The 17,475-nt window shown below is 42.1% G+C and overlaps 1 protein-coding gene across 2 annotated transcripts in view; it reads right to left on the bottom strand.

The window, feature by feature from the left end:
• Positions 1-17,475, bottom strand: part of LOC111977925 (cGMP-dependent protein kinase 1-like) — a 193,314-nt gene that overhangs the window by 48,162 nt on the left and 127,677 nt on the right. For both annotated transcript variants that reach the window (XM_070448500.1, XM_070448499.1), the window contains exon 4: positions 4,981-5,086. In XM_070448500.1, coding sequence (XP_070304601.1) covers positions 4,981-5,086 — 106 coding nt within the window. The remainder of the gene's footprint in view (positions 1-4,980; positions 5,087-17,475) is intronic.

A 17,475-nucleotide genomic window follows, 5' to 3' on the forward strand; every position in this document is an offset into this window, starting at 1 on the left:
AGTCTCCAACCTGAACCCAATAGAAAATCTTTGGAGGGAGCTGAAAGTCCGTATTGCCCAGCGACAGCCCCGAAACCTGAAGGATCTGGAGAAGGTCTGTATGAGGCGTGCCAAAATCCCTGCTGCAGTGTGTTGCAAACCTGGTCAAGAACTACAGGAAACGTATGATCTCTGTAATGCCAAACAAAGTTTCTGTACCAAATATTAAGTTCTGCTTTTCTGATGTATCAAATACTTATGTCATGCAATAAAATGCAAATTAATTACTTTAAAAATCATACAATGTGATTTTCTGGATTTTTTTTTAGATTCCGTCTCTCACAGTTTAGTGTACCTATGATAAAAATTACAGACCTCTACATGCTTTTAAGTAGGACAACCTGCAAAATCGGCAGGTGTATCAAATACTTGTTCTCCCCACTGTATATACAGTTGAAGTCGGAAGTTTACTTACACCTAGGTTGGAGTCATTTAAACTTTTTTTAACCACTCCACAAATTTCTTGTTAACAAACTATAGTTTTGGCAGGTCGGTTAGGACACCTACTTTGTGCATACACAAGATATTTTCCAACAAAAATGTTTACAGACAGATTATTTCACTTATAATTCACTGTATCACAATTCCAGGGGTCAGAAGTTTAAGTTGACTGTGCCTTTAAACAGCTTGGAAAAATTCAGAAAATGATGTCATGGCTTTATAAGCTTCTGGTAGGCTAATTGACATAATTTGAGTCAATTGGAGGTGTACCTGTGGATGTATTTCAAGGCCTACCTTCAAACTCTTTGCTTGACATCATGAGAAAATCAAAATAAATCAGCCAGGACCTCAGAAAAAAGATTGTAGACCACCACAAGTCTGGTTCATCCTTGGGAGCAATTTGCAAACGTCTGAAGGTACCACATTCATCTGTACAAACAATAGTACGCAAGTATAAACACCATGGGACCACGCAACCGTCATACCATTCAGGAAGGAGACGCGTTCTGTCTCCTAGAGATGAATGTACTTTGGTGCGAAAAGTGCAAATCAATCCAGAACATCAGCAAAGGACCGTGTGGAAGATGCTGAATAAAAAGGTACAACAGTATCTATATCTACAGTAAAATTAGTCTATATCGACATAACCTGAAAGGCCGCTCAGCAAGGAAGAAACCACTGCCTCAAAACCGCCATAAAAAAATGCCAGACTACGGTTTGCAGCTGCACATGGGGACAAAGATCATACTTTTTGGAGAAATGTCCTCTGGTCTGATGACACAAAAATAGAACTGTTTGGCCATAATGACCATCATTAAGTTTGGAGGAAAAGGGAGGAGGCTTGGAAGCGAAGACACCATCCCAACCTTGAAGCACGGGGTGGCAGCATCATGTTGTGGGGGTGCTTTGCTGCAAGAAGGACTGGTGCAATTCACAAAATAGATGGCATCATGAGGTAGAAAAATTATGTGGATATATTGAAGCTATATCTCAAGACATCAGTCAGGAAGTTAAAGCTTGGTCGCAAATGGGTCTTCCATTTGTGGAAGGCTACCTGAAACGTTTGACCCAAGTTAAACTATTTAAAGGCAATGCTACCAAATACTAATTGAGTATATGTAAACTTCTGACCCACTGGGAATGTGATGAAAGAAATAAAAGCTGAAATAAATCATTCTCTCTACTATTATTCTGACATTTCACATTCTTAAAATGAAGTGGTGATCCTAACTGATCTAAGACAGGGAATTTTTACTAGGATTAAATGTCAGGAATAATGAAAAACGGAGTTTAAATGTATTCGGCTAAGGTGTATGTAAACTTCTGACTTCAACTGTATGTTTATAGATATGTGTTGTGTATTTGATGTATTGATGCAGGGCTCATCCGTAAAAGTGTTGATGCAGGGCTCACCCCCTGCTAAAATAAAGGCTAAATAAAATAAGTAATAGTAAACTTGAGTTCTAACTGAATTTTTAGAAATCCTCAATAGTGGTAGAGACTGACTCAGATGACCTCTGGGAACCAACTCCAAAGAGACCACATTCAAGTCCTCCATCCCCCACTCATTCAAATGTAGGAACTGGTTCCTCCTGTCTYARCCCTGCTGCTGTCTCTGACCCACCCCTGCCCGGCCATCTAGAGGTGTGAAGAGGCTAGCCCAGAAGTGGAGGAGGGCCAGTGCACCATCGGCAACCACCACAGAGGGAGAGGACCATTGGCACGCTGTGCTAGAGGATGATGTGGAGCTACTTCCACCAACATTTCGACCTGAAAGGCAGTCAGGACCTCAGCTGGACGTGACTAGAAAGTACAGCCCCCTTCATCTTTGTGTTAAAACTAAAAACATTTATTACTATAGTATTTTTGTATGTTCTCTATAGTTATGTACTTGAAAATGTGTCAATTGACCAATTCYGCCACTTGGAGGCCACTTGTGTACATTTGGGCAAACTCGTGAGGGACACCTGGGAGACTTCATACTAAATATTATGTAGCTCTCTCATTCTTGAATGTATCAGTCTTAAACTTTGCACACACACATTGCTGCCCTGTTGTGGACAACATCTAAATTATCACCAGCTTCCTATCTCAATATATGGCCTTTCTTTTGCATTTCAAAGATGATGCATTAAAAATAGAAAATGCATGTTTTTTTYTTTGTTTTATCTTTTACCCGATCTCTTGTGTTATACTGTGTTAATTTCACATCTCCACAAACTTCAAAGTGTTTCCTTTCAAATAGTATCAAGAATATGCATATCCTTGCTTCAGGTCCTGAGCTACAGGCAATTAGATTTGGGTATGTCATTTTAGGCGGAAATTGAGATGAAGGGTCCTATCCAGAAGAGGATTTATAAAAAGGCTTCTAAAGTCTGTAATTTCCACTTTAAAATGTGAGACTTGATTTGCACTAACAAAAGAAGTATAACCTCCCCCCCAAAAAAATTCCATTAATTATAATCCACATAATAATTTCACATTTCCTGTTGCTGGAGGATTATTTTCCTGCTGCTGGAGGATTATTTTCCTGCTGTAGCAAACTGGCACAAATTAAGATCCTACATCTGTAGTACGCTCATTTCGGGGACAGAAATAATCTCTTTAAATTACGAACGTTTTCAGGTGCAACTTTAGTAACAATGGTTTGGGAAACAGCTCAGATGTTTAATGATGCTCCTACAAAGGATTTAATGTTGAATTTAGCCTTAAGATGCTTTTGGGAAACCAGGCCCAGAGCTACACACCACTGCAGTCTATCTAAAAAACTTTAACATGATCAATCATTTCACATTCTTAGCTATCTCAACTCTGATAGCTGTAGGCGCCTGGACAATCTAAAAGCTGTTCCTGGTGAGATAGGGGATCAGCAATAGCTCTCTTGCCATCCAAATGACACTTTGCAGGCAAAACAACTCATGAAAGCAGGGGGATTGGCTGGGGTGTCGGTTTCTCCTGAGCTCCAGAGTGTAATTAAACAGAGCTAAGAAAAATACCTTCCAGATAACACACACAGAGACACACACACACACACTCCCCCTCTTTCTATCCCTCTCCTAGCAGAAGTTTTAAATTAATATCCCTCTTCTATTTCCAGGGAGGACAAATGTCTAATTTCATAGCAGATAAAAAATGCATAAAGGTTGACACATGGAGACAGTTGGTTTACCGTAATCTGACTGCTCTTAAATAATATTTTATTCGTTGAACTGTCTACAAGTAGAGCTTCTTGGGATCTAAAATCCATAGAGTGAACTACAACAATTACAAAATCACTTGCCCTCCCGGGGTATAAAGATCAATAATATAGCAAGCTAACTTCAACAATAATTACGGGAAAAGAAGGAAGTCCATAATAAAGAACCAGCTGTAAGTTTAACTCTCGTTTTGAACCAAGAAATATGGATTTGTATCTGAACATGGATTTGTATCTGAACATGGATTTGTATCTGAACATGTATGAAAGTTAGGTTGTTGACCTATCAATCCTGCTTTCAGAAATATCTGCTTCAAACACAGAGCTGCCCTACCTGCCACGAGACACGCTCCACTCAGTCTTAGTCTCAGAAAGGACTTTAGATTGAGATCAAAATATACCTCCAAACTACTTTATCTGGTCAGAAAAGTATCTCCGGTACAGTACACTACAGTATATCTCCATTATGATGGCAGTATAGAAAGAGCTGAGGAAGCTCTCTACCTTCCTTGGCTGCCCTTGCAATGTCCCCTATTGAGGGCATCTCCTTTTACAGTGAAAGGCTGACTGGTTTCCTGCTTTCACTTTCACCTGGCTGCCACTAGAACTCAGACAGGAGCGAGTGAGAGAGAATACTGTGTGATTCATGAGGCCTTTGTTCTGAGTAAATAACATCTGTAAACCTCTGAGTGGTAGTGGGCCCTGCAGGGTATTTCTGAGAACCTCTCAATGGATTAAAAATATTTAACCAATAACACATTTGAACTACGGGAAACAGATTAACTCCGCATGACTAAAACACATCGAAAGGAAATGTGATGTCATTCCATTTTCATAAAATATCAAAACAAAAGCAGAGCGAAAGACAGATGTCAGATAGTAAAAGACAGAACAGGGGGACAATCAGAGGGACAGACAGAGGGACATAGAGGGAAAGCAGTGAAGGCAGTACACTTCCAAGGCATCTCATACCTCCTGTATGATGTATATAACACTCTTTTCTCCCTCCATCTTTTGAAGAGGACTTGTTTTATTCCACACTGTGTGTGGGTGCAACAATATGATTCTATCTGCCTTTAATATGATAATATTCTTCCCCATATTCAGCTCCTTTCTTCTGCAACCCCTATGCTAATGTCAACATCAGATGGAGAGAAGAAATAGAGCAGGAAGAAGGGATGTCTATTTTTTCCGGTACGGTGGGTGCTTACTTACTTGCGTGGGATTTCAATGGTAAATCACGACAACATAGCCAACCCTTGTACTGTAGTAGTATCTAGAAGTATAGTCTTTCTGTTCCTCACCTTTTTAAAAACTCCATGTATTCAGTGTGCTTGATTAGGCCCGTCCTCATCATAATAGTCTGAAAGCATTGTCGGTCGATGGCCCATAACTTCACATTGGTGAGAGCTGGAGAGGGAGAAGAGAGGAGTGATTAGAATAGTCAGGGAGAAACATGGATAGCAGGGCATTTTCACAATAAAACGAGTTATAATTATTATTAAACAGGTATCTACTTGGACAACATGGGTGAGTTTTGGAGAGATGAGGAGAGACAGAGATAATCTACTGTCAGACCCTAAACCCGCCCAGGCTATACCCTAAGAAGCCCACAGCAGAAAGGCTCCGTAGTATAACAGGAGAATTGTTAGCATGACGTTCATCAATGATGAGTGGATCCATTTCAATGTATCCAATTCTGTTAAAGGTCCCAAAAGCACACACATCCCTGGGTCGCTCGTCTTTTAAGTTTGCGGAGGCTAATGACTGGAACGAGCTGCAAATAAACACTCAAACTGGACAGTTTTATCTCAATCTCTTCATTCAAAGACTCAATCAGGGACACTCTTACTGACAATTGTGGCTGCTTTGCGTGATGTATTGTTGTCTCTATCTTCTTGCCCTTTGCGCTGTTGTCTGTGCCCAATAATGTTTGTACCATCTTTTGTGCTGCTACCATGTTGTGTTGCTACCATGCTGCGTTGTCATGTGTTGCTGCCTTGCTATGCTGTTGTCTGTTGTCTTAGGTCTCTCTTTTGTCGTGATGTATGTTTTGTCCTATTTTATTTTTTTATTTTTTTTATCCCAGCCCCAGTCCCCACAGGAGGCCTTTTGCCTTTTGGTAGTCCATCATTGTAAATAAGTATTTGCTCTTAACTGACTTGCCTAGTTAAATAAAGGTTCAATAAAATGTAAAACAGTTTTTGGGGCTGAGCCTGTCCGTGCATATTTATCTGTTTTTTGCTTTATTTGTTTGTTTTGGTTATGACAGGTCAACTTGGTTGTCTGTGACACTGTGACACTGAATCATCCACTCCTAATCTCATGCAGTAGGTTTTCAAACACACACACACACACACACACACACACACACACACACACACAAAGACTGACAAGAATGACAAGATGGCGCCGACCGAGATGGCCGCCTCGCTTCGCGTTCCTTGGAAAATATGCAGTATTTTGTTTTTTTATGTGTTATTTCTTACATCGGTACCCCAGGTAATCTTAGGTTTCATTACATACAGTCGGGAGGAACTACTGAATATACGATTAACGTCAACTCACCATCGTTATAACCAGGAATATGACTTTCCCGAAACGGATCCAGTGTTTTGCCTTCCACCCAATACAATGGATTTGATCCCAGCCGGGGACCCTATGCGACGCCGTAAAAGGGGCAAACGTAGCGGTCTCCTTGGTCAGGCTTCGGAGACGGGCACATCGCGCTCCACTCCCTAGCATACTACTCGCCAATGTCCAGTCCTCTTGACAATAAGGTTGATGAAATCCGAGCACGGGTAACATTCCAGAGAGACATCAGGGATTGCAACGTGCTCTGCTTCACGGAAACATGGCTAACTCAAGAGACGCTAACGGGAGTCGGTGCAGCCAGCTGGTTTCTTCGCGTCATTCGCCGCCCCGAACAAGAAACATACATCTTTCTGGTAAGAAGAAGGGCGGGGGGGTATGCCTTTATGATTAACGAGCGTGGTGTGATCATCATAACAACACACAGAACTCAAGTCATTCTGTTCACCTGATCTAGAACTCCTCACAATCAAATGTCGACTCGCATTATCTACCAACGGGAATTTCTCCTCGATCAATAATCACAGCCGTATATATTCCCCCCCAAGCAGACACATCGATGGCCCTGAACGAACTTTATCTGACTCTTGTAACCTGGAACCACACACCCTGAGGCTGCATTCCATCGTAGCTGGGGATTTTAACAAGGGCTAATCTTAAAAACAAAACTCCCTAACTTCTATCAGCATATCGATTGTGCTACAGGGCTGGTAAAACCTGGATCATTGTTATTACATACTTTCCGCGACGCATATAAGGCCCTCCCCCCCTCCTTTCGGAAAAGCTGACCACGACTCCATTTTGTTGATTCCAGCCTACAAACAGAAACTAACAACAAGCTCCGGCGCTCAGGTCTGTTCAACAACGCTGGTCCGACCAATCTGATTCCAAGCTTCAAGACTGCTTCGATCACGCGGAATTGGAATATGTTCCGCATTGCGTCCAACAACAACATGGACGAATATGCTGATTCGGTGAGCGAGTTCCATTAGGAAGTGCATTGACGATGTCGTACCCACAGCAACGATTTTAAAACATTCCCAAACCAGACAACCGTGGATTGACGGCAGCATTCGCGTGAAACTGAAAGCGCGAACCACTGCTTTTAAACCAGGGCAAGGTGACCGGACACATGACCGATACAAACAGTGTAGCTATTCTCTTCCGCAAGGCTATCAAACAGGCTAAGTCCCAGTACAGAGACAAAATAGAGTCGCAATTCAACAGCTCAGACACAAGAGGTATGTGGCAGGTCTAACAGTCTATCACGGATTACAAAAAGAAAACCAGCCCCGTCCGCAGGACCAGGATGTCTTGCTCCCAGACAGGCTAAATAACTTTTTTGCCCGATTTGAGGACAATACAGTGCCACTGACCGGCCCGCTACCAAAACCTGCAGGCTCTCCTTCACTGCAAGCCGAGGTGGAGTAAAACATTTAAACGTGTTAACCCTCGCAAGGCTGCAGGCCCAGACGGCATTCCCAGCCGCGTCCTCAGAGCATGCGCAGACCAGCTGGCTGGTGTGTTTTACGGACATATTCAATCAATCCTTATCCCAGTCTGCTGTTCCCACATGCTTCAAGAGGGCCACCATTGTTCCTGTTCCAAGAAAGCTAAGGTAACTGAGCTACAACGACTACCGCCCCGTAGCACTCACTTCCGTCATCATGAAGTGCTTTGAGGACTAGTCAAGGACCATATCACCTCCACCCTACCGGACACCCTAAACCCACCTCCAATTTGCTTACCGACCCAATAGGTCCACAGACGACGCAAATTCGCAACCACACTGCACACTGCCCTAACCCATCTGGACAAGGGAATACCTATGTGAGATGCTGTTCATCGATTTACAGCTCAGCATTTAACACCATAGTACCCTCCAAACGTCATCAAGCTCGAGACCCTGGTCTCGACCCCCCCGTGCAACTGGGTCCTGGACTTCTGACGGCGCGCCCCAGGTGGTGAGGTACGGTAACAACAATCTCCACCCCGCTGATCCTCAACACTGGGGCCCCAAAGGGTGCGTTCTGAGCCCTCTCCTGTAAACTCCCTGTTCACCCACGACTGCGTGGCATGCACGCCTCCAACTCAATCATTCAAGTTTGCGGATGACCACTACAAGTGGTAGGCTTGATTACCAACAACGACGAGACGGCCTACAGGGAGGAGGTGAGGGCCCCTCAGAGTGTGGTGTCAGGAAAATAACCTCACACTCAACGTCACAAAACAAAGGAGATGATTGTGGACTTCAGGAAACAGCAGAGGGAAGCACCCCCCTATCCACATCGACGGGTCAGTAGTGGAGAAGGTGGAAAGATTTAAGTTCCTCGGTGTACACATCACGGACAACCTGAATTGGTCCACCCACACAGACAGCGTTGTGAAGAAGGCGGCAGCAGCGCCTCTTCAACCTCAGGAGGCTGAAGAAATTCGGCTTGTCACCAAAAGCACTCACAAACTTCTACAGATGCACAATCCGAGAGCATCCTGTCGGGCTGTATCACGCGCTGGTACGGCAACTGCTCCGCCCACAACGTAAGGCTCTCCAGAGGGTAGTGAGGTCTGCAGAACGCATCACCGGGGCAAACTACCTGCCCTCCAGGACACCCTACACCACCCGATGTCACAGGAAGGCCATAAAGATCATCAAAGGACAACAACCACCCAAGCCACTGCCTGTTCACCCGCCTATCATCCCAGAGGCCCCGAAGGGTCAGTAAACGGTGCATCAAAGCAGGGACCGAGAGACTGAAAAACAGCTTCCTATCTCAAGGCCATCAGACTGTTAAACAGCCACCACTAACATTTAGCGGCCGCTGCCAACATACTGACTCAACTCCAGCCATTTTAAAAATGGGAATTGATGGAAATTATGTAAAAATGTACCACTAGCCACTTTAAACAATGCCACTTAATATAATGTTTACATACCCTACATTACCCATCTCATATGTATATGTTATATACTGTACTCTATATCATCTACTGCATCTTGCCATCTTTTAAGTAATACATGTACCACTAGCCACTTTAAACTATGCCACTTTAATGTTTACATACCCTACAGTACTCATCTCATATGTATATACCGTACTCTATACATCTACTGCATCTTGCCTATGCCGTTCTGTACCATCACTCATTCATATATCTTTATGTACATATTCTTTATCCCTTTACACTTGTGTGTATAAGGTAGTAGTTGTGGAATTGTTAGGTTAGATTACTTGTTGTTATTACTGCATTGTCGGAACTAGAAGCACAAGCATTTCGCTACACTCGCATTAACATCTGCTAACCATGTGTATGTGACTAATAAAATTTGATTTGATTTGATTTGAAAGACGCACAAACCACAAATTCATGAACAAACATACACTTGTGGGCAGGCAAGATAACAGACACATCAACCCACCCATGAGCACACCCACACACCTCCCAGGAGCAAATCTTGAGCCCAGTGTTAGCTGTGTATTCTAACACAGGAGAGCAAAGGAGAGATTTTGTCATTAGACATGCAGGCTCTTTTTAGTCCCAGTTAGAGTATTTCTATTAACTGTCTGAAACTGTCTGCAGCCCTCGTACCAACTAATGAGGAAGGAGACCGCAACAAACACTCTGCATCCTTCTTTCAGCACTAAATAACTAAAACACTGAGGCTGGGTCCCATTCCAAAAACCTACTTCTCTTGGGCCTAGATAACTCACACACATGGAGCTGAAACACTGGTTAAATGGACGCAATATAGCAGATGGAGATTTCACAGCCTAGCAAAKGGGCTTAGTGAAATGACCTCGTCACAGTATTGCTTTCAGCTTTCCAGTGCTATCAGGCTGTCTACTGCATGAAATCAAAGGCAGATGAAACCCACTGGGCAAAGACATCAATTCAATGTCTATTACACGTTGGTTCAACGTAATTTAATTGACATTATTGATTCAACCAGTGTGTGCCCAGTGAGAAGGGATCCAACCTATGATTGCTAGGGAAGAGACTGCCATTCCAGACCTCTAAACCCAAGCCTCAGGGAAGAGGGCTAGAAAAGCTTTTGGAGTAACACTCCTGTTAGGCCCAAAAGCAACAACCATTAAAGAGGAGAGACGTGGTGGTATAAACCCAGACCCAACAGAGTGCTACGTCGGTAAGTGGACAATTCACAGGTTATGGGGAAATCAGATATTGAGGCCTGGAGAGCATTGCAGTGAGGTAAAAAGTGAGTTATTTGCAGACTTGACTAAATTGCAGTGAGATTTAGGGAGCTAGTTAGCCTGCAGTGTGTGTAGATTAATGTCTTAATGCTTGTGAGCCATTGGCCATTAGCTTGACAGCTTAACACAGGGGCAAATTAAAGCCACTCTAGGCCCTGGGTAGACAAACAGGCAGGGAAGCAGGTGGAATGGTAAGGGGCTTGAGAAGTGTGGGAGTCTGGTAGTGAGGTAATTATGTTGAAATGGACTGAGAATACATGCATGATGCATACTGCATATGAAGTACCCCACATAAATCAGCACACACATAAACGTGTGTTGATCTCTAAGTACACAGACACACACACACACACAAGCACGCAGGCACACACACAGTCACACACACACCTGGGATCTCATAATCCCTTATAGAAATTGGAACAACACTATTGCTAACACAAAAAAGGTGTGTGATCAAGTCTGCTACTGTCTTCATCGTACAAAGGACAAGTCACATCAGGATTTATGTTCCCACAGCAGACCGAGTGTGATCTCAACCTCAATTTGGTGTCATTAACAGTCTCTGCTTCTACCTTGTCCTTGACAGAAAAGCTCTGCCTGTCTGTCCAATACTTGCACTGCCAAAATCCTTCCACTCGCCCATACATTTCTTCCCCACTTCCCTTATCCAAAAGCGGCAGTACTGATAGTCTGTAGTTGTTTCCCCTCCCCCTTCTTGAACTGTCCCACTAGCTCTTGGGTAGGTTCTTGTTATTATCCTAGCAGGTAAAAGTGCAGTAATGTAACCATCACTCAAAAGCACCTGTTCAGAGGACATCTTTGAGTCATATAAGACAACTATCTAACATTATCTGTCTCAGACCCATATTTTTTGTTTCACTGGAATTGTGTCACATAAAAATGGTGTTGGTCATTGCTTCAGGAGCCTTTGTGCTCCAACTATTAACAACGAGAAACACTGACATATCAATCACGGTAAAAAAACATGATTTTGCCATCGGTTGAAAAAGTCTCTCCTGCCCAAGTGGGATGGGCTCCCCTGGCCCTGCCGTTACTATGCAGTCCTCCTCTCCCGTCCAGCCAGCACTAATATTTAAAGCTATTGATCGATTGAGCTGTTGATTGTGATCACCTCAGTCTGTGAGTAATCAAGGATCAGTTGATTTGCCTCGTGTCACTCAGCGAGAGAAAGGCTTTGTTAAATCCCTTGTACAGCAGCTAAGGCCAGAGCTCTGCTTGTCAGGGGCTGGAGAGAATATATCACAGAGCAAAAGAGAAAGGATTGAACAAGTTACTACACCTAAAGTCACCAGAAAAAAAGTATTTGAATATCTTTACTTCTGAATGTATGTCACAACATTACATTTTCACGTGGGGCTAGGGCTGTTGCGGTGACCGTATTAACGCCACACCAGCAATCATGAATTGAGTCACAGTAATCTCCTCTTATGCGCTCTGGACATGCGTTGGTGGTGCCCAACTCACRGTTAGGCTTAATTTTTTTATGATCAATTTGAAGAAAGAAATTCAACAACAGGTTGAATCTGAGTGAAAAACATAGTCATTACAGATGTTTTCTCTAAGCCAAACACAACGAAACGGATGGTACTTTCTAAGGTGATGAACAATTCAAGGATATTTAAGACATTTCATGTAGAACCACCATACGCATATTAGAGCTTACTCATACCAAGCCCGAAAAAAACACTGGTTACCTTATGCTGTGCTCCAAACTTTCTATCCATGAGTATATAACATTTTATGAAATTGACCATATTAAAATATCATTGTAATTGTGCACACATTGATGTCAGGCATGTACCTACCCCAGTGCTCTGTTGCTGATGACTGAGATGAATGCAGGAGCAGATTTCAGGAGCAGGACAAGACATCCTCTTTGTGACTGGTGACTGACATAAGGGCATGTACGTGATAGGCCTATCTGACTTATATGATTATGATGGTCATACAGCATAACATCTATGATTTTTCCTCTTTGAATAACCTTATTTTTCTACCTCTGATTTGTTTTGGTGTCTGTGTTATTGAAGAGTAACTTCAACTGCTAACACTATGAAAGTGAATATTTCCATGCACGTCTTTCGGTGTAGGCGGAACAGGAGTTTTGAATAATCTCCATGTTTGAATTGTAGATTAAATCAGAAACGCCAAAGCAAAACTTCTGCCTAGAGCCATAATCCACTGGCATGTCACATGTAGCCTAATCTACACCTTGATTAGGATGATAGAAATCCTCATTATTTAGTTTCATGATTTTTCACTTTGAGCGTAATTATTTCTATATGTTTCATTGTAAAAACATGTTATTATGAATGTTCCCAAAAATATTTCACTTGGTTTCCCAAATGAAGCACTGGGTAGATGCAGGAACATAGTTGGAGAGCCCATTTCATACAGTGCGGAATATCACCTGTCGCACAGCGAGAGGCTGCATGCTCCTCAAACAGTGGTTGATGCAGGAAGTGAAATAAGTGTTTTTATAAGCCCAGCCATTTGTAGATGTTCCAAAGGCGTGCATCAGTGGCTTGTATGCGCGAGACCTGGAGATGGTGAACATGTTTATGTTAGTTACGGTCAATTACCGTGAGACAGGCACTCATCTAACCGGCTGACCACAGCCCTAGGTGGGGCTACTGCCAAAATGAATTATAATATAATTAAATAGAATAGAATAATGTCAAACAAACAACAACTTTTTTTATATAGAAGTCACCAATTAATTACTTAAAGTTTCAGTTTGTGTACTAATATTGTTACAAGCAGGCAAATGTTTAATCATCACACCAATGTTATAGTCCAAGGGCCACCCACCAAAAAAGGCTTCAGAAAAGGTAATCCGTGACTCAGGAAATCTACAAAGTTTCAACATCATTATGTACATTGAACAAAAATATAAACGCAACATGCAACAATTTCAAAAGATTTTACTGAGTTACAGTTCATATATGACTCATTTCAGGAAACTAGGTGTATGTCGCACGTCACTACTTCACAGGATAGGTATTTGAACATGTATTTTTTATCATAATGCATTTTTTTGGCAGAAATTCCTTCTGGAACATCTGAACTTAATAAAAAACTTGTATTCCATCTGTAAATATGAATAAAATTGTTAAATTATGTGCCTAGTTGGTTGAGCCACGGAAAAAGACAGGAACCTGGATTGGCTGAGATAATGGATGGGCTGAACATGCCGGGAGATGAGTTTGGATTGGTCTGCCATGTAGCCTGCTTCTGTCTATAACGTGAGCTGCTCAGAATGTGTTGATCGTTGTTTCTACCACACCATTTTTGAAAGATAATATGTTCACCATCGAGAACTACAAAAGTTGTGCTACTTTTCTGAACAACATTGATGCCCTGAATTTAGCGGGCGCTATAGACAGATTAGTTGAACAAAGTGATGGGCTACTTTCTGCACAGGCCATGGTCAGTGTATACGGGTAAGAGTCTAGCTACATTTTCAAATTATATAAGTTTCAAATTTTGTCAGAAAGTCATTTTCATTGCAAGATGAAGCGTACTTTTCACTAGCTTMCAAACGTTAGCTTGCTAGCTCGCTAGGTAATGTTACGTGTATGTTTAGTAATATTATTCAGATCAGAAATCCATTTGCATTGCTTGTTATAGCCTAATGTTAGCTAGCTAACGTTGAACCTAGTTGTTAGCTTTAGCTACCTGCAGATTCATACTACAGCTATGACAATGTTTGTATTGGTAGTAATATGAGTTGGGATTATCTCGGGTCATTGTTTAGCTAGCAACATGTCGAAACAAAAGAAAAAAGACTTTGCCAGATGATTACATGACCCATCAAGTAAACCAGGTGCGTCTGGGGGTGATTATGCACATCTATTGAATTTCATGAACATGTGTATATGTCTAGACAATAGTGACCCATCCACTTAGCTAGAGGTGGGGGTGGTTATAGCATTTCCTTCACTTGACTCATTAATTTAGACAAGTACATCGGGTAAGCATCATCTAATAATTAGAAAATATTTAGAAAATATTTTTATCTGGACACTTTATGTTTTTGATATTGCTACATTTGCAAGTAACCATTTCACTGTACCATTTACGCCTTCTGTATCCTGTGCATGTGACAAATACATTTTATTTTATGTAGTGTGTATTTACCAGAGACGGTAATGTGAAGAACAACATGACCTGCACCAAAGCCAGATTAGGATACAGGCCAAGGACTAGATAAAGTATATTTTTACCTGGAGTTTTTCCTTATTGTAGGCTACTACTTTTACCACCTTTAGTCTTGAAATATTTAGTTGTTTACTAAACTAATAACTATGTTTACCACATGGCCTTAAAAGGGTGTGATTGAAACTGAATGGGTGTAGACAAAGAGGATCTCTCAAATAGGAGTACCAAAATATTCAAGGACCATTTTCTCAGAAGTGGGTTTACATGTTGCTAAACTTTCAAAGAAGAATTACTTCACTATTGTTGTGTAGTGTATGATATACAATTTTCTATCTCTGAGTCTCTACTTTTATCCAAAGTAAAAACACAATTTCAAATTTTGATACATAAGACCCGAATCGTGGATCAGAAAACCAGTTAGTATCTGGTGTGACCACCATTTGCCTCATGCAGCAAGACACATCTCCTTCGCATAGAATTGATCATGCTATTGATTGTGGCCTGTGGAATGTCGTCCCACTCATCTTCAATGGCTTTTGAGGTTGCTGTATATTGGCAGGAATTGGAACACGCTGTCATACACGTTGATCCAGAGCATCCCAAACATGCCCAATGGGTGACTTGTCTGGTGAGTATGCAGGCCATGGAAGAACTGGGACATTTTCAGCATCCAGAAATTGTGTACAGATCCTTGCGACATAGGGCCCTGCATTATCATGCTGAAACACAAGGCGATGGCAGCAGACAACGGCATAACAATGGGTCTCCAGATCTCGTCACGGTATCTCTGTGCATTCAAATTGCCATTGATAAAATGCAATTGTGTTCGTTGTCCATAGCTTATGCCTGTCCATACCATAAACCCACCGCCACCATGGGGCACTCTGTTCAAAACATTGACATCAGCAAACTACTTATCCACACATCTGCCCGGTACAGTTGAATCCGGGATTCATCCGTGAAGGGCACACTTCTCCAGAGTGCCAGGGGCCATCGAAGGTGAGCATTTGCCAACTGAAGTCAGTTACAACGCCGAACTGCAGACAGGTCAAGACCCTGATGAGGATGACGAGCACGCATATGAGCTTCCCTGAGAGGGTTCCTGACAGTTTGTGCAGAAATTCTTCGGTTGTGCAAAACCACAGTTTCATCAGCTGTCTGGGTGGCTGGTCTCACACAATCCCGCAGGTGAAGAAGCTGGATGTGGAAGTCCTGGTCTGGCGTGGTTACACGTGTTCTGCGGTTGTGAGGCCAGTTTGACGTATTACCAAATTGTCTAAAATGACGTTGGAGGCGGCTTAGGATAGAGAAATGAACGCTCTGGCAGTAGCTCTAGTGGACCTTCCTGCAGTCAGTATGCCAATTGCATAATCCCTCAAAACTTGACACATCTGTGGCATTGTGTTCTGTGATAAAACTGCACATTTTAGAGTGGCCTTTTATTGTCCCCAGCACAAGGTGCACCTGTGTAATGATGATGCCGTTTAATCAGCTTCTTTATATGCCACACCTGGATGGATTATCTTGGCAAAGGGAAAATTGTGTTAGTGACTCCTTGTGGTGGGCAAGGCGCCTGCAAGCTAATGGCGCCGGAGAAGATGGCTGACGTTTTATGTGCTCCTAACGGATTGTGTTTTTATGTTTGTTTATGTTCGTTTATTTGCGTTGTTTGTAACACATTTTTTTAAACTTATTTTGTATATAATGTTGCTGCTACCATCTCTTATGACCGAAAATAACTTCCGGTCATCAGAACAGAGATTACTCACCACGAAGTGGCAGACGCTTTTTTTCCTTTATTAACGAGTCTGACGAGCGTGATGTGAACGACATACTGCTTTCCCAGGAACAGGCCCAAATCACCATTATTTGCGTGAAGAGACGACGGAGAAAAAGAAGACGAGGTCGGGCTGCCTTCTGAGAATTTGTAGGCGATCGAATAAACCCCCCTGCCTTCCATTCTACTAGCTAACGTGCAATCATTGGAAGTGAAATTGCAGAGCGCCAAGTTCAAAACAACTTGGACAACTTAAACAACTTAAAATTRCTCAAAAATACAAGTATATTATACCATTTTAAAGGTAATCTTGTTGATAATCCCACCACAGTGTCCGATTTCAAAACGGCTTTACAGCGAAAGCACCACAAACGATTATGTTAGGTCAGAGCCAAGTCACAGAGAAACACAGCCATTTTTCCAGCCAAAGAGTGGAGTCACAAAAAGCAGAAATATAGATAAAATTAATCACTAACCTTTGATGATCTTCATCAGATGACACTCATAGGACATCATGTTACACAATACATATATGTTTTGTTCGATAAAGTTCATATTTATATTTATATCCCCCCCCCCCAAAAAATTGGGGCAGAGAGCCACATCAAATAACAGAAATACTCATCATAAACTTTGATGAAAGATGCATGTTTTACATAGAATTAAAGATAAACTTGTTCTTAATGCAACCGCTGTCAGATTTCAAAAAAGCTTTACGGCAAAAGCACAATATTCAATAATCTGAGTACAGCGTTCAGCCACAAAAGCAAGCCATACAGTTACCCGCCAAATTGTGGAGTCAACAAAAGTCAGAAATAGCATTATAAATCTTCACTTACCTTTGCTGATCTTCATCGGAATGCACTCCCAGGACTCCCACTTCCACAAGAAATGTTAGTTTTGTTCGATTACATCCATATTTATGTCAAAATACCTCAGTTTTGTTCGCGCGTTTAGTTCACTATTTCAAAGGCACAATGCACGAGTGCAAAACCCAGACGAAAGTCAAAAGAGTTCCATTACAGTTTGTAGAAACA

Source organism: Salvelinus sp. IW2-2015, linkage group LG18 (assembly GCF_002910315.2).
Source record: "Salvelinus sp. IW2-2015 linkage group LG18, ASM291031v2, whole genome shotgun sequence".
In the NCBI taxonomy this organism is placed as follows: Eukaryota; Metazoa; Chordata; class Actinopteri; order Salmoniformes; family Salmonidae; genus Salvelinus; species Salvelinus sp. IW2-2015.